The sequence below is a fragment of the Eubalaena glacialis genome, chromosome 15 (genome assembly GCF_028564815.1).
Source record: "Eubalaena glacialis isolate mEubGla1 chromosome 15, mEubGla1.1.hap2.+ XY, whole genome shotgun sequence".
NCBI classification, from domain to species: Eukaryota; Metazoa; Chordata; class Mammalia; order Artiodactyla; family Balaenidae; genus Eubalaena; species Eubalaena glacialis.
The window spans coordinates 84414486-84436528 of record NC_083730.1 but is presented as its reverse complement, the minus strand read 5'-3'; the positions used below and the strand labels follow the sequence as shown (position 1 = coordinate 84436528).

The window sequence follows — 22043 nt, the reverse complement described above, 5'->3', positions numbered from 1 at the left end:
TGGCTGACAGGGGTTTCAAGGATGCAGCGAACATTTTGAAACCCAGGCCAGCAAAATCCAGTGACCAGAAGGGGTCATTTGAGGGGTGTTCCAGAAATCTCAACTCTCATGCACCCAGCCCAGGCTGCAGTCTCCACACCAATCAATGAAGAACAATGCAAACCCTGCAGGAAAACCTCCTTTTCCATACACCCAGGCTATGCATTGAAGAGTTTTCCACTGTATACATTTTTATCCAGATGAAGGTATTTTTATATTTTGACAATAGGAAACAGTGACCAATTTTCAGAGTAATCAAATCTGGAACAAACGAAACATCTCATTTTAGCCAACCTGTCCCAATTAAGGCAACCGTGGGGGACACACCACGTTTTACTGTTGAAACCCACGCAGCATTGAAATCCAGGCTTATATGCAGACTGCAATCCTTAGAGGACTAAATCTGGCTTTTGTGTGACGGGATTTGATTAAGCACTTAGTATAGTCTTTTGAACACGGAAATCCTGTTGTACTTAAAGCTAGCAGACCTGTGAACAACTTTGTCAGGTTCACGTCCTATAACGGTAAACACAGAACAGAAACCCACAAGACTGTTTCTATGAGAGATTGATGAACTTTGTTTAAATTAAAAAAAAAAAAAAAAAAGGAACACGTTCTGTAATAAATGCGTCGCTCAATACAGAATTGTATAATAACATCTGGGTGTCCTGCTTGCTTTGTTCTGGAGCTGTGGGTACAAATTGGGGGTCAGATCTGGCCCTCAGGTGTTTTACGAAACGGTATTTTTAAAAACTGGTTTTTAAATTCATTTGCCACCATGAAAATATGGGGGCTTGTCACATAAAAATCGCGATTTTTTTGTATTAATATATTCTTTTTTTATTTTTATTTAATATTGGAGTACAGTTGATTAACAATGTTGTGTTAGTTTCAGGTGTACAGCAAAGTGATTCAGTTATACATGTACGTGTATCTATTCTTTTTCAAATTCTTTTCCCATGTAGGTTATTACAGAGCAGAGTTCCCTGTGCTATACAATAGGTCCTTGTTGGTTATCTATTTTAAATATGCAGTGTGTACATGTCAATCCCAAACTCCCAATCTACCCCTCCCCCCCATCCTTCCCCCTCTGGTAACCGTAAGTTCGTAAGTTCGTTCTCTATGTCTATGAGTCTGTTTCTGTTTTGTAAATGAGTTCAATTGTATCAATTTTTTAGATTCCGCATATAAGCGATGTTATATGATATGTCTTTCTCTGTCTGACTTCACTTAGTATGATCATCTCCAGGTCCATCCATGTTGCTGCAAATGGCATCATTTCATTCTTTTTTAAGGCTGAGTAATATTCCATTGTATATATGTACCACATCTTCTTTATCCATTCATCTGTCAATGGACATTTAGGTTGCTTCCATGTCTTGGCTATTGTAAGCAGCGCTGCAGTGAACACTGGGGTACATGTATCCTTTCGAACCATGTTTTTCACTGGATATATGTCCAGGAGTGGGCTAGATCATGTGGTAGCTCTATTTTTAGTTTCTTAAGGAACCTTCATACTGTTCTCCATGGTGGCTGTACGAATTTACATTACCACCAGCGGTGTAGGAGGGTTCCCTTTTCTCCACACCCTCTCCAGCATTTATTGTTTGTAGACTTTTGGATGATGGCCATTCTGACTGGCGTGAGGTGATATCTCATTGTAGTTTTGAGTTACATTTCTGTAATAATTAGCGATGTTGAGCATCTTTTCATGTGCCTCTTGGCCATCTGTATGTCTTCCTTGGAGAAATGTCTATTTAGGTCTTCTGCCCATTTTTTGATCGGGTTGTTTGTTTTTTTGATATTGAGCTGCATGAGTTGTTTGTATATTTTGGAGATTAATCCTTTGTCAGTTGCTTCGTTTGCAAATATTTTCTCCTATTCTGAGGGTTGTCTTTTTGTCTTGTTTATAGTTTCCTTTGCTGTGCAAAAGCATTTGAGTTTAATTCGGTCCCATTTGTTTATTTTTTTTTTAATTTCCATTACTCCAGGAGATGAATCGAAAAAGATATTGCTGCGATTATGTCAAAGAGTGTTCTCTCTAAGAGTTTTATAGTATCCAGCCTTACATTTAGGTCTTTAATCCATTTTGAGTTTATTTTTGTGTATGGTGTTAAAGAATGTTCTAATTTCATTAAAACTCACGATTACTGGCTTCACTGGAAAACAATAAGATCTGGCCACACAGGGCCCAAATTCCAACATGACAGCAGCTAGCTGAGGAGTGGCCCTCCCCGTTAGGACACGTGCCCATGATTTGCCTCTGTCTGCACCTGCACCACCTGCCCAGGTCCTGTGGACATCTTGGTTGGTGATTGTGCTGTGGGCTCCAACAAAGGAAGATGGAAGGATTGGAATACACCTTCCACTCATTGCAGCAGGTGGAAGCTGGTTAGACTCTGGGGTCTAGATCTGAGGAGCTGAGATTGTGCCCTGCCCCAATCGGGGGCCACAGGCCGTGGCCCTAAGACCAGCCAGTTTACAAGCTGTGCCCACCTCAGTGGAGTGTGTGAGTGGTGGGTGCCTCTAGACTCCTGATGGAAAAATGCCAAGAGGGGCTTTCTGGTGACCAACACAGCAGCGCCCCTTTCCCAGCTGTATAACTAGGGCCTCGGTCTCCCCATCTGTAAAATGGGGGTATCACAGCAGCCAACTCAAAGGGTCATTATCAGGAATGATGATGCATGTAAAACACATAAGACAGTGTGTGGCACATAAGGGTTCAGTATTACTGTTTTCATGAGTTGGGGTTGGGTTCCTTCAACCCGTGATGGTGAGTCTCTCTGTGTATCAAGCTGCAGGAGGTTTTTTTTTTCTTGACCAATAATGTCAAGAGAGTTCCCTAAGTGGCATTAAACATTATTCACCCGTGAGCCAAGGGCACGTGGCATCCCAAGACAGACCTTTCCTCTTTGTCTGGAAACCTTCTGATCACCCCAGTTTTTCCACACGTCCTTGCGGCGGGAATGAAATGATGAGTGACCTCCTCCTTGGTTAGGATAACTAATTGCTCCAAAGTAAAGCCAAAGACAGGCCCTTTGGACACTTGATTTGCAGCTCCGGAGGTCAGAAGTCAGAAATCCTCAGGATGTGGCCGCGGGTTGTAGGTGGGGGCAGGAGTGGAGGAGGAAGCCTCATCTGACACACACAAGCCACCTAAGAGCCTGTAGAAGTAGGTGCCCCCTGGGCTCTGGGAACCAACGCTCCCTCTGGACCATTAGCTTTGGTGTTGACATTGTGTCTGCAGTCGCTGTCCATCTGAAGTGGAAAATGCAGCAAAAACACAGAAATGTGGAATTCTGAACTAGGGACCATGGAAGAGCAAGAGTAGAGAGACCAGAGAGGAATGAGAAGGCAGGGAAGGCCTTACAGGCAGAGGCAGGTTTAGATCAGGGAACAGAAGGGAGGAGAGAGCTGAGCTGGGGGCAATTTGGCGACTGTTCATCCAGGTAATAAGTATAGATTGAGTACCTGCTGTGTGCTCAGTGCTTCAATGGTGGAAACACCCCAAGAGCGTGAATAGGGGGATCCCGGAAGGCTTCCTGGAGGAGGGGGCATCTCAGCTGACACCTGAAAGACAATAGGATTTAGAGAAGCATAAGAGGAGAGCAGAAGGAATAGATGGCAAGACATGGGACAGGGACAAGGACATGGGGAAACAAATCCAAAGGAGGCTAGAATTTGAGGTGGAGGGAGGAAGAGGGACAAGGGCTAGATCCTGAAGCCCCCTGGGGCATGGTGGGAAATAGGCCTTTCTCCTGAGGGCACTGGGGAGCCATGGGTGGTATGAGGCAGGGGGTTGCTGTGGTCAGACTTGCACTTCCAGGAGGTTAGGAGGTTCCATGTGCCTGAGGAGATGGCAGACCAAAGGAGAGTGGCCAGGCCCACTCCCAGTGCAGGCCCTGACCTCAGGCTTCTGCGGTCCTTGCTTCCCACCCCTGCCCTCCTTTTCTTCCTAATTAAGCTGCTCGCATCGGGCCAGCAGCCTCACCTCCCATCATCTCCTGGTGAATGAAAAAGCCAGACCTCACCTGGCTGACTGGCCCATGACTGCTGGCATGACTATCCTAGAAATCACTCTAAAGGCCAGAGCTCCATAGCTAAAGCACAGGGTGTGTATTGCTTTGCAGGTACCCAGGAGGCTGGAGCCACCTCTCCAAACCCCAGAGCAGTAGAGACGGGGCAGGGACCACCCTACCTTGGCCAACAATGAGAGGGATAAAACAGTTGATCTCTTTAATGGTCTGTGACCTTCTCGAGCCCCCTAGGGTATAGTTATTTAAAACAATGGCTTTGAACTCATCCTGGCCTGGGTTTGACTCTCTACTATTAGGTAACCTGAGGACCCTTTAATGAGATTCAGTTCCCTTATCTGTAAAATGGACATGATCATAATAGTATCTACCTGTATTTGTTGTCTATTACTGCATAACAACCCAAAACTTAGTGGCTTAAAACAATAAACGTTTATCTCACAATCTCTGTGGGTCAGGAATTTGGGAGTGGCTTGACTGGGTGGCTCTGGCTTCTTGGTCTCTCATGAGGTTACAGTTAAGCTGTCAGCCATGGCTACAGTCATCTGAAGGCTGTTCTGGGGCTGGAGAATCCACTCCCAAGAAGGCACACTCAGATGGTGGGTGAGCAGGTGCTGGCTGTTGGCTGCGCATTTCAGTTCCTCTGCAAGTGGCCTTCTCCACGGGGCTGCTTGAGCGTCCTTACAACATGGCAGCTAAGAGTGAGCAAGGCAGAGGCTGTGGTGTCTTCTATAACCTAGATTTGGAAGCCTCACTGTCGCTTCCACAGTAACCTCTTGGCTACACAGCTTTGCCGTTATTCAGTGTGGGAAGGGACTTCACAAGGGTGTGTACCCCAGAAGGCAAGGATCATCAGGGAGGCTGGCTACCACACTGCCTTATAAGTTTCTTTGAAGATTAAATTAGCATTTCTTAAGCTATGGTTCTAAAATCCCTTGTTTCCTACTCAAAATGCAGATTCCTGGGTCCTGCTCCAACCTCCTGACCAAAATTCCTGGAGCCAGAGCCCAGGAATCTGCATTTTAAGAACTACCCCCCCGCCAGTTGACTCAGACATCATAGGTCTCAGTAAATGGGAGGCAGTTCTAATTCATTTTGCTTTGTTTGGCCTCACTGTGTGTGCCAGGCCCTACGAAGTATGCTGGTGAAACAGAAGAGCATAGGAGTACAGAACAAACATTCACTGGGTGTCTTGGTGTAGTCGGTAACTGTTGGGTTGAAAGAAATTGTGATCCACTTAAAGATGTGCAAACAGTTTATTGGGAAGATCCAGAGTAAACCTTGTGAAACCCAAAGGCAGGAAATTCAACCAGGCTTCGGAACACTGCAGTCTATCTTGAGCCATTTGTTCTCTCTCTAAGGCCGCCTCATACCCAACTTAGTCTGTCCATCCATACACCCCCCCAACACTCACTCCCCGCCGATTCAAAATTCCCTGGACCCTGATTGGCTCAGCTTGTGTCTCGGGACCAACTCCTGCCCAAGCAGCTGTGGTCAGGGAGGGTAGAATCACGTGAGCTGAATGGGCACAGGAGGCAATTTTTGACATACCTGTGCCGGGCACTGTGCCAGGCCTTGGGGGCACATGGGAGGCAGACCTGTCCCTGCTCTCAAGGAGCTGCAGTCTAGGGGGCCTACTTGCGCCACCCCAGGATTTCTTGGCCCCATAACTAGAGAAACAATGACCATAGTGCCCCTGAACAATGAAGAGAGGGCAGTGGCAGCAGCCCCGGTGCCCAAGTGCTTTCAGAGCTGCACCTGGCAAGAACAGACAGAGCCACGGCCCCAAGCACGGGTAGACCAAGCCGAGGCAGCTCTGACCCCTCTGTCGGGAGTGGGCAACTGTTTTGAAACCCTGAGTGAAAAACAGTTCATGGGCCCAGTCCTCAACAGAAAATGCAAAACCTGCAGCTGGGCTTAAGCGGTTTATCGTTTTACCGCCGTGGAAGAGTTATTTTGAATGCTGCGATTTTAGAAGTTGGGACAAGTAACAGGGCCTTTTCCATAACAAAGTTTGTGTAAGGTGAGGTAAGGTGATCTGGGGAGGGATTGGGTGAGGGGGGAGTGGACAGTTGGCTCCAGATCTAGCCAGAGTAGAGACAAAACAGCCCTGTTGAGGAACATACAAGATACTGAGCCACAAGTGGGGGAGGCAGAGAGTGCTCTTCTTTCAATATTTGTCCACTCAGAAGAGGAGAGAGGAAGGCATCCATGGAAAGGATGAGGAAAACAGTGGCCCTTCTACTGTGCTACAGAATCCCACTCTAGCCCTAACCTTCACCCCAGTGAGCTGACAACAGCCCTGTCTGTGGCTGGCTACCCAGAGCCATGCTTCTTAAAGGGAACAGCTGCAGTCACTCAAGCTTATCCGTTAGGAAGCCTCTGACTGCAAATAACAAAAAAAGTCCCCCTCAAAGCTTTACACATTTATTACCTCAAACAACAAGACTTCCAGAAGAAGGGCAGGTTCTCAGGTCCATTGATTCAGCAGGTCAAGGATATTTTCAAGTGTGTGCTAAACTCAGCAGGGGATATTTTCCTTAACGTGGCCTACTTCATGATCACAAGATGGCTACCATGGCTCCAGGCTTCAGACATAACTTACTCCCAGAGCTCTTCATTGTGTCTCTTTTTAGAAGCAGGAACACCCTTTCACTCTTTTTATATATATATATATATATATATATTTTTTTTTTTTTTTTTTTTTTTGGCTGCAGCTTGCAGGATCCTAGTTCCCTGACCAGGAATGGAACCCGGGCCCTCGGCACTGAACACACAGAGTCCCAACCCCTGGACCACTGGGGAATTCCCTGTATATATCTTTTTTTTAAATATAAGTTTCAGGTGCACAGCATTAATAATTCCACATCTATATACACTAAAAGTGATCACCACCACAAATCTAGTTGTCATCCATCACCATACAGTTGACCCCCTTCACTCATTTCACCCACCCCCAACACACAGCCATTCTTTAGCAGGTCAAGTTTAGCCAGTCCCTGAATGTCAAATGGGAGTAGCACAACTGATAGAATTTGACTAATCATTTAGCGTGGAAGGATGTTGGGCAGTGAGCCCATAACTTCTGGCCTAATTGCCCTCCTTGAGGTTCTCACCCCCTACCCCAAGTGGCTTCTCAGAATATTCCTTCTGAACACATACAGTATCCTCCAAACACTGTTCAAGTGAAGACAACTTCCTCAACTTTGTCACACTCCTGGGATGTTGTGGTCTTCCTTAGGCTCATGCCCCGAACACCTCCCCGGGGTCAAGAGGAAACACTGTTAGCAGGTGGGTGCACACCACTGAGGTACTGACTGACTTGTCACCCCTCCCCGTTTCATTCGTAAGAAGCCGGGCAGGTGAGGGCTCACCTGTGACCCTCCCTCTTGGGGCTGCCTCTCCGGCTATTTCCCCCATTCTGTGCCTCAGGCCTCGCAGTGGCCGCAGTCACAAATGCCACGGGCAGCACCCTGACTCAGCCTATGTGGGGAGGCACTTCCCCAACCCCGTCTGTCAGCTGTGGTCCCAGGAGAGGTGGAAGGAATTACTCAGCATGTACTGGTTGCTCACGAGTAGCATGATTCCCTGACCTTAGTATTTTTCTTGCTCTTTGAACTTGTTCTGCAGACCGAGGACTGTAGGTTGCTCATCCTAAGCCACATTTTCCTGAATGTGCATGACTTTTCCAGGCTGGCAAGAGACATGTGACCAAGCTCTGGATCCACATCAAGAGGACCTAGGGCCTAGTCTATCATACTAGATGACCTTGGGCCAGCCCCTTCCCATCTGTAAATCCTCCATTAGCCCAGCAAACACACTTGAGTCTGAGATAACAGATATACAGCATAAATACTGCCACCATCCGCCCTTTGCTCACAGCAGACATCACTAATCAATCACAGGATATTTCCCTCTGAACTAGCATTGGTGCCGGAATCCTCCGCACTCCAGGCCCGGAGGCAGCCACCAGGAACTGATCAGTGAGAAGAGCCAAATTTTGGCTTTTCCCTTTGGCATCCCTCCCAAGTGTCAGGCCTTCAGCCCACATTTGACTTTTTATCCTCACCTTTACCCCTGCCTTCTCTCCCCCCCCTGAAAAGGAACTTTGGGACTCCATTTCCTCATATTCCTCTCAAAGACTCTGCCTTTTTCCACAGGATTCCAGAGGTTTACGTCCCTGCTCTTGACACTTTTCAGCTGTGTGAACTTGGCAGATTTCTTAACCTCTCTGAGCCTCAGTTTCCTCATCTGTAAAAGGGGGCCAGTATCTGCCATAAGAGGTTGTAAGAATGTGCCTGACAGAGCATCAGCCAGGGAGCACTCAGCACACTCTAGTCACTTCTCTTGTAGGGCCTGCTCCTGGCTCTGCCAGGCAAATCAATCCAGGACTTTGATGGGGGGAAAAGAATGATATAACCAGCCATTACTTGACAAACCTTTGTTTATTTTATTTTAGCCTTTATAGCCCTCTCCCAGGCTGCCTGATATCTCTCCCCTGCCCAACTCCGGAGGCAGCCTGACCGCAGGTTGTGCTTTGGGGGTGGGTGGGGGGAGATTGTACCTTTAGTGCTTGTAAACCTACACCAGGACTGGGGCCAACACCTCACCACACCATCTAGGTCTGGCCAGGACATGGGTACTGGGCAGTTCCTAACACCCCCTGAGACCCAAAGCCTATGGACAAGAGCTGCCATCCCCATCCCCACCACTGAGGACTTGAGGAAGAGGGGCATGGAAAGCGTACCAAGACCCCCAGAGCACCTGCAGGAGAGCAGGGCTTGCCAGGGAGAAGGCAAAGAACCAGGTGAGATTCTTGAGGTTCCTTTGTCTCCAGCCAAGGCTCCTTGCCCTCTCCCTGGGGGCAGTGCCAACTATCCCCCCCTCCCTCACTGGCCAAACCCAGAACCAGGGCACCCTATCCCTTCCCACCAGCCAACAAGAAACAAAAGCAGTGAAAACACCAAGCTTTGTTGCTAGGAAAAAAAACACCCTAAGTATTTAAATTAAAACTGAAGCTCCAGTCAACTGAGCCAGCAGTGAGCTGGTGATTCCAGACACACAGACAGCCCCCCATTCTTCCCCAAGCCCCAAGGACTCCAAAGGCAGCAGGAAGGGGCTAAGGGCCGAGTCTGTCTGTCACCAAGAGGGAGCCTCAGGGGAAGTAAAGATTAGGGCAGGGGTGTCCTCAGGGGGTCCCACTTTGGGGGCACTGAGGACTGTAAACATGACCCAGCTTGAGGGCTGGGGGTGTCCCAGCCCCCCGAGATTCTCCCTGGATGAAGAATGGCCACTGTAGTGAGTGAAAAACAGAAGTTGGTCTCGAAGCAAAGCGAGACCTGGTCTCCCTCTTGGAATATCGTGGGCGAGAAGGGGGCTGAGTCTGTGAGCTCAGAGAGGGGCTGCGATGGAGGGAGAGGGTTCTGGAAGCCAAATACGGCTTTGCAGCTGCTTCTTTGCCCCTATCAGATTGGCACCTGGGCCCTTTCTGGGCTGTGAGTCAGCTCATGGCCCCTCCTCCCGAGGGGAACCTGCTGGAAAGTCAGCTCAGGCCACAGCTGCCCAGCCCAGGCCTGGACAAGGTCAGGCGAGCTCCCGAGAGGCCCCGGCCCAGGCTGGGGGTGGGAGAGCTGGCTTCGGGAAGAGACAGAGGATGTGGTTAAGGAGTGTTGGGAGAGCGTGAGAGCTGCCACAGGAACACAGACATGGCCCAAGGCCAGAGGGCCGCTACTGTCCCAGGAGCACCACCTCGAGGCCTGGCTGAGGCCCCGGGGGAAAGTCCTGCCTCGGCCTCACTCCGGGCCGGGAGCCCCGGGGACCAGGCCATCTCATGGTGCTGGGCACACAGGAAAGCCCACGCTTATGGAGGCAGCCGGCGGCCGGCAGGCAGGCAGCTCCTCCGGCGGGCCTTGGAGCCAGAGGGTCAGGCCCAGGTGCGGTGTAGCACAGCCCGGCCTCCCGTCCGCGCGAGGCCCAGTCTGGAGCCTCTGGACCAGTGCTGACTGGGCATGTGCCTTCCAGGCCACAGATCCTCACAGGTCCCAGCTGCCCCAGTGGAGGCCTGTTGCCAGCAACACGCCTCTGCTAGGTGATTCGAGGCAGGCGACCGAGGCACCTGCAGGGCTGGGTTGGGGGCTACAGTTCCCACAAAACCCGCCCTCCGGCTGCTTGAGGATCACCCAGGGCCTGGATTCTCCTGAGGATCAGGCACGATGGCCTCCTCACGGCTGGGCTTTCTCTGAATGACAGAGGTCCCAAAGCACCCCTCAGAACCCAGCATCTTCTCAGAGCCTGAGTCCCCGAGAGCAGACCAGGCAGGGACCTCCGGGCTCAGCCCGACTGCGACTGCCCTCAGGGCCAGGTCCCCGTGTCTCAGGGCTGGGCCTGTCACAGCAGGGCCTGGGGCTGGAGTGGCACCAGAACCAGGGCCAGTGCTGACCTCAGGGCTGCCCTTGACCGCTTCCCCTTGGTTCCGGCCCTCAGCCCCATCCTCAGGGCTGGGCCTGGCTGCGGAGCCACTGGCTCCTCAGCGCCCTGACCTCCTGCCCGTACCACTCGTGCAGCTGGGCGAAGGAGGCCGAGTCGAGAGGCCCGTTGGGCGCCGAGGCCCGCCGGCGGGGCGGCAGTGGCGGGGGCTCAGGGCCGGGCCGGGGGCTGGGGGCGGCGCCGGCGGGGGCGGGGGCGACGGGCGTCTCCGCGCTCCACACGGCACAGCCGTTCTCTTTGGGCGGGAGCGCGCGGGGTTGGCGGGGCGGGACTGGGCCGCCGCCTGCGCGCACGGCCGCCAGCTGCTGCTCCAGCTCGCGCACCACCAGCCGCAGGTAGTCGAAGCTGGCCCGCGACAGCGCCTTCACCCAGCCCTCCATGGCGGCCTGGCTCTCGGCCGCCAGCACGTAGGTGCGGGCCCGGGCCCCAGCGAAGCGCACGGCGAAGGCGAACTCCTCGGCCGCCTCCACCAGCTCCACGGTGCAGCCCTCCAGGATGATGACGCCCACGGGCTCACGGCTGGCCGCGTCCTCGAAGTAGAAGAGCATGTTGCCGCGCAGCACAAACCAGCGGCGGTGGTAGGCCGCATGCCGGCCGCCCTTCTTGTACAGGAAGCCCGCGTTGTCGGCCGGGGCGTCGCAGGTGGCGTAGAAGGCCAGGCTGCGCTCGTTCAGCTTCATGGCGGCGGGGCCTGGGGGCTCGGGACCTGTCCCCACCGGGGCGGCGGTTATTCACGCAGCCACCGCCTCGGGTGATCTCACACCACCCTCGGCTGCCAAAGCACTCATCACCCCCGTTTCACAGATGAGGAAACTGAGGCTCAAGGACCAGAAGCAGCCTGCCCAGACTCACACAACTCTTCAGGAGCACAGCCAGGACTCGAACCCGGGTCTGACTGGCCCCAGAAGCCAGGCTGGTAACTCTCCTGCTGTCCTACCTCCCCCAAATAATGTTGAGGATTCCTAGGGCATGCCAAGCATTTTATATATATTAACTCATTTAATCGCAAAACAAACCTTAGGTGGCAGGGACTAGCGTTACCCCCGTTTGACAGATGGGGAAACAAAGTTCAGAGAGGTTAGTCACTGGCCCAAGGCCAAAAAGCAAGTTGGGCTGAGCTGAAACTCAAACCCAGGCCTCATTTCAGCCGCTGCTGTTTCCATCATCCCCAGGTTCCAGACCAGCTGACCTTTTGTGGTCAGGTTCCAGTTCTGCTGATTTCATAACTTAGCTTTGATTTGCGGGTCCATGAAACAGGGATGAACAGAACCTATTTCAGAGGACTGTAGGGACTTCATTCATCAAACATTTATTAAGCACCTGCTGTGTTCCAGGCACTGTTCTAGGCACTAGCAGTAAACAAGATGGAGAGGGTTGCTGCCCTCTTGGTGCTGACGTGCTAGTGAGAGGTGAAGGGAGCAGACAGTTAACAAACAGATAAAGTACGTTATCTGTGCTTTAACAGATTGGCCAGATGGTCTTAAGTGGTCTGGAAAATATAAGACAGGGAGGGGGTAAGGAGTGTTAAGGACAAAAGGAGTGTTTGATTTTAAAGGCGGTGGTGGGGGGGGGGTCGGTGTCAAGAAAGGCTGTACTGAGAAGGTGACATTTGAGCAGAGACCTGAAGGAGGTGAGGGAGGGAGCCCCTGGGACATGCCAAGCAGAGGGAATAGCAAGTGCAAGGCCCTGAGGTAGGAACCTGCTAGTGTGCTTGAGGAGGTTGGTGAGGCTGGAGCAGAGTGAGGAAGGGGAGAGGTGGGTGATGCAGTCACAGTGGCAGAAAAGATTGTTAGGAAATAATCCAGATAAAGGGCCCAGGGCTTGGCCCACACTTATAGGGAGGGGCTGGGGGGAGAGCATTGTGCACCCATTTGAAGTAGAGGAATCTAACTCTATGCACTTGGCCACAGTGATTTTACCACTTTCCTCCAAGGAGTATATGATGAAGGAAACACTGGCCAGGTAGGACTCAGGTGGCACATGGGTCCCCAAGGTGGCTACACCCTCCCTTTGGGTTTTCCATGGCCACTCTGCAAATGTACCTTGTGCTCCTGCTTCAAAATCTCACTCTACATAGGACATTGGCCACATTGTTCAAGAAGGAAAGTATATAAAGTCACTGGAATGCAGTGGGTGCTCAGTTAATGTTCATTCCCCAACCTGGGCAGTGCCTTAGGACCTGGAGGAATGAGATATGGGTGGTGGCTCTCCAGGGAGCAGCTAGCCACAGTGGGGCCCAGACAGGCAACCTGACCCAGGGCGGAGGAGGCAATTGCTCCCAACCCAATCCACCTCATCTCACCAGCCTACACAGTCAAGAAAGGCTTCCTGGAAGAGGCAACATGAGCTGTGATTTAGTGCCTGTCCTGACCTAGCAGCTGACCTGACCAAGGCCACAACCCCTGAAGACTCAGGGTGTTTAATCTCTGCTCTACATCCCTGAGCTGTGTGACTTCAGACATGGGCCTCCCCTCTCTGAGCCTCAGTTTCTCTGCAAAATGGGAGGGATTCCTCCCTACCCCCCCCAACAACTCCCATGTGGACCCCAGCCCCATTTCTCACAGGAACCACCCACCCTACTCGCCCCGTTTCCCTCCTACCTCTCAGGCCACTGCTCACTTCCCTGCCCTCTGCTCAGTTCTGGTTTCGGCTTGCTCTTCTCTGGGTTCAAATGTCAGCTCTGTAGTGTCCAGGCTGTGTGACCCCGGGCAAGCTTTAAGCCCCTCTGGGCCTCTGCTTCCACATCTGTAAAATGGGATCATAACAGCACCTAAGTCAGGGTTGTTGTGACGATGACACAGTGGCTACATAGAAGCGCTAAGCACGGCGCCAGGCATTGTACATGCTTAGCTGGGGTAGCTGATGACGTTCTTCTCAGCCTCTCCAAATGCTCCCCTCAGTGCTCTCTGTCTCGGCAAAAGGCCCTTGGTTTCCCCCCACCTCCACATCTGATCACTCATCAAGTCCACTTGATCCCCTCCCCACCTCTTCCAAATCAGTGGCCTAATCTCTGCTCATTGCCACCTCCATTCTAGGCCCCCCATCGTGGCTCGCCTGGACAGCTACAGTAGCTTCTTCACTGGTCTCCCTTCCTCCACCGTTGCCCGTTCCTTGTCCATGTTGTTCAGGGTAAGATCATAACTCCTTCCTAGGCCCCTCCCCTGGCCCCCCAGAGGATCCATTCCCCACAGAGGGAGCCTATTAAAACTAAACCCGATCACACCCCTCCCCTACTCTAAACCCTCCCATGGCTCCCTACTTCTCTCAGTATAAAATTCATTCTTCCCCATGTCTTCCAAGTTCCCTTCCCCTATTTCTTTCCCCCTTGCTCACTCGGCTCCAGCCACCCTGGCCTCCTTGGTGTTCCTCAAACACCTAGGGGCCTTTGCCCTGGCTGTTCCCGCTACCTGGAATGCCTTCCCCATATCGTCACAAGGCCAACTCCTCATCCTTCAGTTTCAGCTTGACCATCACCTCCTCAAGGAGGAGGAGGTCTCTGTATACAAGAGACCCCCCTAGTCACTCTCCCGTACCTCAGCCTGAAATTACCTGGGTCATTTTTGCCTGCTCTAGGAGGGCAGACGTTCTTTGTCTGAATTCCAGTGCCTGGCATGTAGTTGGTGCTCAAAAACCTGTAGAATGAATCAAACAGTTATCTACGTAAACCTTTCAACAGCCCCATGAGGAGTCTTTTCCCCATCCCACATTCATGGATGTGGAAACTGAGACACAGAGAGCTTAAGTAACTTGCTCAAAGGTACAATTCTGTGCCTAGAATCTCATGCTCTAGGCAACCAGCCCAAAGGGGCTGATCTTGGAGTCTCACCACCCATTAAGGCCAAAGGAAGAGCAATTTCCCTCACACTCAGCAGCTCCCCCTCCACGCAGCCACCCCACCCTGAGCCCAAGGTCACCAGCCAGCACAGGACCCCTCTCTGCCCACGGCCCTGCCTCCTCCAGCCCAGCAAGAAAGGAGGGGAGGGCAGGAAGCAGCAAGGGCACAGTCTCCAGCCTCTGGGAGGGCCTGGTCCCCGGCTTATCTCGCCCTGCTCGTACTCTTTTCCAAGAAGTTCAGAGTCCGCTGTGGGCACTGCTGCTAATACAACAGTCCCTGGCCAGGCAGGAAGCTGGCGGGGACCAACCCAGCCCCTCTCTGGTCCCAGAGCCAATTCGCCTCCTTCAGTCCAGGCTGGATGGGCCTTGAGAACACAGCCTCATCTATATTAACATTCCATCCCTCTCGGAATTGAAAAGATTAATCCTGAAGAGAAATTTTGCAAAATGCTGAGCAGGTAGTGAACACTCAGTCAAGAAGCTGTCAAAAAGGCAAATAATTAGCTCCAGGTCTCCAAGGACACAGATTGCCCAGAAACCAGGACTCTGGGGAAACTGAGGCATGGCATTTTGCCACTCTTTTCAAGGAAAGAAGCCAGAACCACAGGTCCTGGAGTTGGATCCAGCTGCCACAAGTGTCGCCGAGCAGTGGGCATGTTGGAGAGGGTGTGGCAAGTACAGGCAGAAAAACATGTACTGAGAACCCTGAAGAGTTCCTGTCCAGCGCTGCCCTGGGCAGGGGCCACAAGGAAGCCAGGACCGCCATCCCAGGCCATTGCTCCTAGCTGCCCTCTATCCTTTTGTGTGTGGTGTGTTCCTTAAAGGACCCCCAGAGCCCTGGATGAGGTGGTCAACGGCAGAATGTGGGAGCCAAGTGGAGCTTTAGTCCTCAGAGTTCCCGCAGCGGCGGCGATCTTTTATGGGGCTGGAGGGTCATCGGCCAAGTTCGCCTCCTGGAGCTGGGGTCCCTGATGGGAAAAGTACCACTGGCGTGGAATCGCAAATGGACATATCCCCAGCAGAGATCTCTCCAGACGGCTGGGGGACCCCGAGGCCCATGGCGGCCCGAGCCCGGTCCCGCATACCCTCGCAGGTCAGCCCGAAGGTCCCCCCGCCAGTCCGGCCTTACCTCACGGCGCGGCCTAGGGTGACGGCAGCAGTGGCGGGACGGGAGACGCGGAGCCGGGGAGCGGCCCGGCCATGGCCCGGGACCTGTTCGGTTGCGGCGGCGGCAGCGGCGGTGCTTTGTCTCCCGGGCGGCCGAGCCGGCGCAGCCGCGGGAGAGCGCAGATCAGACGGAAGGAGGCGGGGGCAGCCGGACCGTCGGCGACCCACAAACTCGCCTCTTTAACCCTTCCCAACCAGCCCGAGCCGGAGCCGCCCCCGCTTTCGTACCCCGCTCCCGGATTGGACAACCCCGCCCCGACCCACCCCCGGATTCGCCACACCCTGTGGGCCCGCCCTCGAAACCACTCTTAAAGGAACAGCAACCGGTTTAGGAATTCCCAGTGTCCTATTCGGGGGAAAGAAGATTAGATCCCGGAGACTCAACGCGCTCTCAGGGGTAGGTATAGGGGGCGAATTCGTCCAGAAAAAGCATCGGGGTCCTGGGCGAGACCACTCGCTGAAGCAAGCTCTAGGTTTGGAGTTCGAGCTCCTCCCTGGCTAGGGTTGCCAGATTTAGCAAATTTAACGCCCAGCTAAATTTGAAAAATAACTCTGCTGAAAACGTGTGATTCATTGAAAAAAGATGAATACAGGACATTTCAGGCGTCATGACAAAGTCAATACAGGACTGTTCTATATGGACAGGATTCCTGGCAACCCTACCCCTGGCCCCAGGTGAAGAGGGAAAGTTCTGGAGTTGGGCGGGCTTGGGTTCAAGTTCCAGTAAGTCACATTTAATCACTGTGAGGCCTTAAAGAAATCAATCCACTTCTCTAGCCCTCTGTTTCCTCATCTGTCAAACAAAGACAATCATAGTATATAAAGTGCATGGCACACAGTAGATGCTCTCAATAAACAGGAATTGCTGTTCATTTTGTTCTATCCAAAATAACACAGTTCCACCTCCCTAGAGCTGTCTTTACTTCCTGCTCTTGCTATCTCGTCCCCACCACCTTCCAGGACTCAATCACTGTCCAGTCCTGGCCTGAGAGCAGGAGAGAAACAGGACAGACCAGGATGATCTATTCATTCTACAGCCTCTCACTAAGCGCCTATGTGTGCCAGGCACTGTGCCAGGTGCTGTCCTTGAGTCAATCAACAAACAAATAAGATGAGATCTAGAAGTGATTCTCTCTAGGAAGACTATAATCCATGGTAGTGGGATAGAAAGACTGTGAGTGCAATTTTAGACAAGGTGGTCAGAGAAAGCTTCTCTGAGGAGCAGAGACCTGAAGGAAGTGAGGGAGGGAGCCATGTTGATATCTGGGAGAAGGATGTCCCAGGCAGAGGGAACAGCAAGTGCAAAGGCCCTGAGGTGGGACCATCTGAGCATATTTGTAGAACAGGGAGGAGGCCAGTGGGGCTGGTGCCGATCAACCAAGTGGAAGAATAGTAGGAAATGAGGTTAGAGATGATTGGCAAAGCCAGGTTGCTTAGAGCCTTGTGGATCGTGGAAAAGATTTTGCTTTTACTCTGAGAGGAATGGAGAGTCATGGGAGGGTTTTGAGCAGAGGAGGGACATGCTCTGTCTTAGGTTCAACGCGGTTCCTGGCTGCTGTGGGGAGAATGGACTGTAGGGAGCAAGGGTAGAGGCCAGGAGACCAGGGAGGAGGCTCTTGCAGTAGGCCAGGTGAGTGATGATAGTGGCTAAGAGCAGAGTGGGGGCAGTGGAGGTGGAGAGAAGTGGTTGAATTCTAGAGCCTGCCTGATAGTGAAGCCAGGACAGAGGCAAGTAGGGCCAAGACCCATGGCATAGGGAGAGACAGATACATGATGATATCTGATATCATCTGAGCCCCTGGATCCAGCTGTACCTGATGGTGCCATAATTTCTTGGACAGGAAAGGCAAACTGGAATTTCCCCAAATCTGGATGTTCGCCAGATAAGGAAAATGTCAGGCACATGGGCATTTGGGCCTTGGTGTGGGGAAATTTTCCCAGAAGTCTATGAGTCTTGGTTCTCAGAGCCCCTTATGCTAGAAGCAAGGGTTGACAGGGGCAAAAAAGGCAGAAATCTGAGATCAAGAGCCTGGCATCTTTTCTTTTTTTTTTTTTTTTTGGAGTCCTTATCATTTATTTTTTTAATTGAGGTGAAATTCTCATTAAAAAAAAATTAAGCATTTTAAAGTGAACATAATGTGTAACATGGTGACTAGTTGATAACTGTACTGTATGATTGAAATTTGCTGAGAGAGTAGAATTTAAATGTTCTCACACACACACAAATGTGGGAGGTGATGGATGTTAGTTAACTAGATGGGAGGAATCCTTTCTTGATGTGTATGTATTTCAAATCATCACAGTGTATACTTCAAATACCTTACAATTTTATTTGCCAATTACACCTCAACAAAGCTGAAAATAAAGAAAAAAAGATACAGCTCCCCAATTTTAAAAGTCACCAGCAAAAAATAAAATAAAATGAACGATTCAAGTACCATTTGATACATTGACAATTTTGAACAACAACCAGCTTTACCTGGTTCCAAAACGTGTCTGTCACTCCAAAGTACAACCCCACATCCATTAGCAGTCACTGCCCGTTCTCCCCTCTTGCCAGCCCCTGGCGACCACCAGTCTACTTTCTATCTTTATGGATTTATCTATTCTGGATATTTCATATAATTGGAATCATACAATATGTGGCCTTTTGTGTCTGGCTCCTTTTAGTTAGCATAATGTTTTCAAGGTTCATCAGTGTTACTGCATTTATCAGTACTTCATTCCTTTATGATTGAATAGTATTCCATTGTATGGATGTACCACATTTGGTTTATCCTTTCATCTGTAATGGACATTAGGTTGTTTCCACCTTTTGGGACAGTGATTCAGAAGGACTGGAAAGGGGAATTTGACAACTAGAACTGGGTTGTGGCTACCATTACCAATCCTGATGATTTACCTGCAAACCATGTCTCGAGTCTGTCACTTCTCCATCTCAGCCACCATTTCCCCATCCCAAGCCACCACCATCTCTCTCTCAGCAGGATGTCGGCAGTAGCCCTCTCTCGGGTCTCCCTTCTGTCACTCTGACCTCTGTGCCCTCCGAGTCCATTCTCCACTGAGGGATCCTAGTAAAACTTAAGTCAAATCAAGTCATGGCACTCCATTGCTCAGAGCCTTTCCATAGCTCCCCACTGCCTCAGGAGCAAGTCCAAACTCCTCCCCTTGAGTGACAAGGCCCTATAGTCCTGGTCTCTGCCTCCCCCTCCAGCCTCCTCATGCATGGTTTCCTATCCCCACTCCCTCAGCTTCGGCCAGATGCTTCTCTCTGTTCCCAGAATGCACCATGCTCTGGGCCTTTGCACGTGCTGGTCCCCTTCCAGGGCTGGTGCTTCAAGCCTTCGCCCAGCCATCGCCCCTTCTGGGAAGGCATATGACCCCCAACCCCACCCTGCTGAGTCAGATGCCTTTGTTTCCTCCAATCAGTCATTCTTTCAACCAGTATTTATTGAGCACTACTCTTTCTGAGGCACCAGGGATACAAGTTAAAAAGACAGACAAGTACATGCATGTTCATAGCAGCACCGTTCACAGTAGCCAAAAGGTGGAAACAACCCAAATGTCCATCAACAGAGGAGTGAATAAATAAAACATGGTACATCCATACAATGGAAAATTACTCAGCCATAAAAAGGAATGGATTACTGATGCATGCCACAATGTGGATGGACCTTGAAAACATGATGCTAAGTGAAAGAAGCCAGTTGCAAAAGGACCATATGCTGTGTGATTCCATGTATGAATTATCCGGAATAGGTAAGTCCATAGCGACAGAAAGCAGATGGGTTGTTGCCAGGGACTAGGAGGAGGGGAGAATGGGAAGTGACTGCTTAATGGGTACAGCGTTATATTTGGGGGCAATGAAAATGTTTTGGAACTAGATAGAGGTGATGGTTGCACAACATAGTATTAAATGCCACTGAACTGTTCACTTTAAAATGGTGAATTTTATGTCGTGTAAATTTCACCTCAATAAATTATCTTGTAAAAATGACAGACAAGTGCTCCTGCCCTCCCTTACCAGAGAGGGGAAAATATAAAGCAACATTTGTACAGTACATTAGGTGAAGTTAAGAGTCAAGGAGAAAAATGAAGCAGGGGAAGAGCATATGAATTGTGAATGAGGATGGTGGAGTTGCCATTTTAGCTAGGAGGGGCCAGGGAAGACCTCGTGGAGAAGCTGCTTTTCAGTAAAGACCTGAAGGAAATAAGGGCACAAGCCATGCAGATATCCAGAGGGAAAAGCACTCCTGGCAGAGGGAACAGCAAATGCAAATGCTCAGAGGCAAGAAACATATCAAGGAGGCCAGTGTGGCTGGAGCAAAGAGAGCGAGAGGAGAGGTGAGATCAGGGAAACCTGTGGGCTTTTCTCAGGAGGCTGAGGAAATGAGGTGAGGTGAGAAGGTACATGAGGTAGAAGAACCGGGAGAAACCAACTGTAGGTAGCATACCTGGGTTTGATGGCTCTGCCTAACCTGTGATACCCCCTCCTCCCACCAGGAGAAGGTAGGTCCTTGAGGGCAGGGAATTTTGTCTGCTTTGTTCACTGCAGCATCTCCAGCTCCTGGCACAGTGTCCGGCACATAGTAGGTGCTGGGTGACTGGGACGTGACTCGGCCTGAACCGGTCCTCCCAGGCAGGTGCCCATAGGACCCGCCATCTTGCATCCAGATCTTGGGCTCCCAACCCTTTCCACTGATCCTTCCCCCCCCCCTTCGCCACCTGCTGGGGAAGACAGTGGTCCAAGGTAGGGTCTGAGGCAGAGTTTCCTTCCACAGTGGCTGCCCCACCCCAGAAGTGGGCAGGACCAACCAGCCCCAAGAAGGAACTGAAATTGTCCTCCACCACAAACACGTCAGCCCAGGCCACACACTGGGAGGGTCATGGGGAAGGGGGAGTGATAGGAAGGGCCAGAGTCCCCTGACTTCAAGGGCCCCCCTCCTCTGTTGGGACAAAACCTGTGCACCACCAGCCCAGAGCCAGGGTCCTGAGTATGAACGAATTTTGCTAAAGGCGTGGAGACCTGGGATTTCTTGCTATCTCATTCCCTAGCATCAAAGGGAGGATTTGAGAGCCCTGCCTTAAAAGGTGGCATTGTGGACTTCCCTGGTGGTCCAGTGGTTAAGACTCCACACTTGCAATTCAGGGGGCACAGGTTCAATCCCTGGTCAGGGAACTAAGATACCGAATGCTGCGCAGCCAAAAACAAAAAAAGGCGGCACTGCGGACTCCTCTTCCCCTCTATCATTTATGGGGCCTCTCATCCCCCCTCCCCAAACCCTCCTGTCTGCCACAGGTCCACAGATCCCCCGGTGGTTCCTGAATGCTTTCTCCCAAAGGAGCAATTTAAACCTCCTCTGAGTTTCACCTGTTCCTTATTAATAACCAAGATGTATTGCATACTGGCCCAGGGCCAAGTTCATTTTACACAGACCCTCATATTGAATCCTCAAACCAAGGCTCAGAGAGTGGAGTGACGTGCTTATGGTCACACAGGAAGGGGCAGAGCTAGGACTACAGCCCAAGCCTATTGGACTCTAAAGCCCCTATTCCTAACCACCTGGCCACCTCCTGTTCAAGTCCAAAGAAACCTATCCCAGTACTGCCCTAGCAAAACTCACAGGACTAATAGCCCCTTCCAAGACATAAATTACACCCCTTCCCAGAAGGCCCGAATGGCTGCCTTTGGTATGTATATTAAGTGTGTATATTTCTGTATGTTTTCTGGCCAGGTGGGGCTGAAGGGAGAGGAGGCTGACGGGTATGGTCCCTGAGCCACATCCGGGACTACAGAAGGGCAGGGGGAGATCTTGCATTGTCCTATGAAGCCCCAGACTCATAAAGCAACCTGTGACCATGCTTTGAGCTGGAAATTAATGGATTTAATGTTTTAAGTGGCTTCCAGTCCCCACTCTGCCATTTTCAAGCTGTGTGATCTTCGGCAAGTCACTTCACCTCTCTGTGCTTTGGTTTCCTCATCTGTAAACAACAAGAAGTAACAGTGCCCCATCTCATAAGGTGTTATGAGGGATTTCAAGAATAATAGCTAATGTTTACTGAGCACTTGCTGTGTGTTTTGCTTCTCATGAAAATGCTTAGAAATAGGAACAATTTTACCATCCCCATTTTACAAATTTGAAAAGCAAGATGAAATAGCTTGCCTGAACTCACACCATGAGCAAGTGGACTTGAATCCAGGCAGCCTGGAATTTGAGTCTACGCCTTGCTGCCCCTCTGAGTAATAATATAAAGCTCACAGAACAGCACCAGCATGTAGTAAGTGCTCAATAATTGTTAGGTGTTATCCCCTTCTCCTGCTCACAAGTTTTGGTTGGCAGTTCAAACATCTTTGAGTAATAGAAAATTTTAAAACAACTAGGTCCTTACCTGGGAAATGTGTCATTTGGGGTAAGGGAATCAAAATATAGGGCATTGTGGGAAATAGGGCATATAGGAAATGTTCTGGTGCTCCAGTCAACC

General features: G+C 51.0%; 1 protein-coding gene and 1 long non-coding RNA gene across 3 annotated transcripts; both read right to left on the bottom strand.

The window, feature by feature from the left end:
- Positions 1-910: 910 nt before the first annotated feature.
- LOC133075694 (uncharacterized) lies at positions 911-15778 on the bottom strand. Of its 2 annotated transcripts, none has more exons than XR_009697391.1 (5): positions 15523-15778; positions 14109-14191; positions 13160-13304; positions 3511-3609; positions 911-3297 (listed from the first exon to the last, which is right to left on the bottom strand). It is a non-coding gene; the product is annotated as an uncharacterized LOC133075694 (long non-coding RNA). The 2 variants fall into 2 exon arrangements; XR_009697392.1 differs by lacking the exon at positions 15523-15778 and adding an exon at positions 14616-14666.
- PHETA1 (PH domain containing endocytic trafficking adaptor 1) lies at positions 8500-11315 on the bottom strand. Its single transcript, XM_061170047.1, has one exon. It carries the CDS (start codon positions 11237-11239, stop codon positions 10565-10567), a length of 675 nt encoding a protein of 224 aa, XP_061026030.1. The 5' UTR covers positions 11240-11315; the 3' UTR covers positions 8500-10564.
- Positions 15779-22043: the final 6265 nt, after the last annotated feature.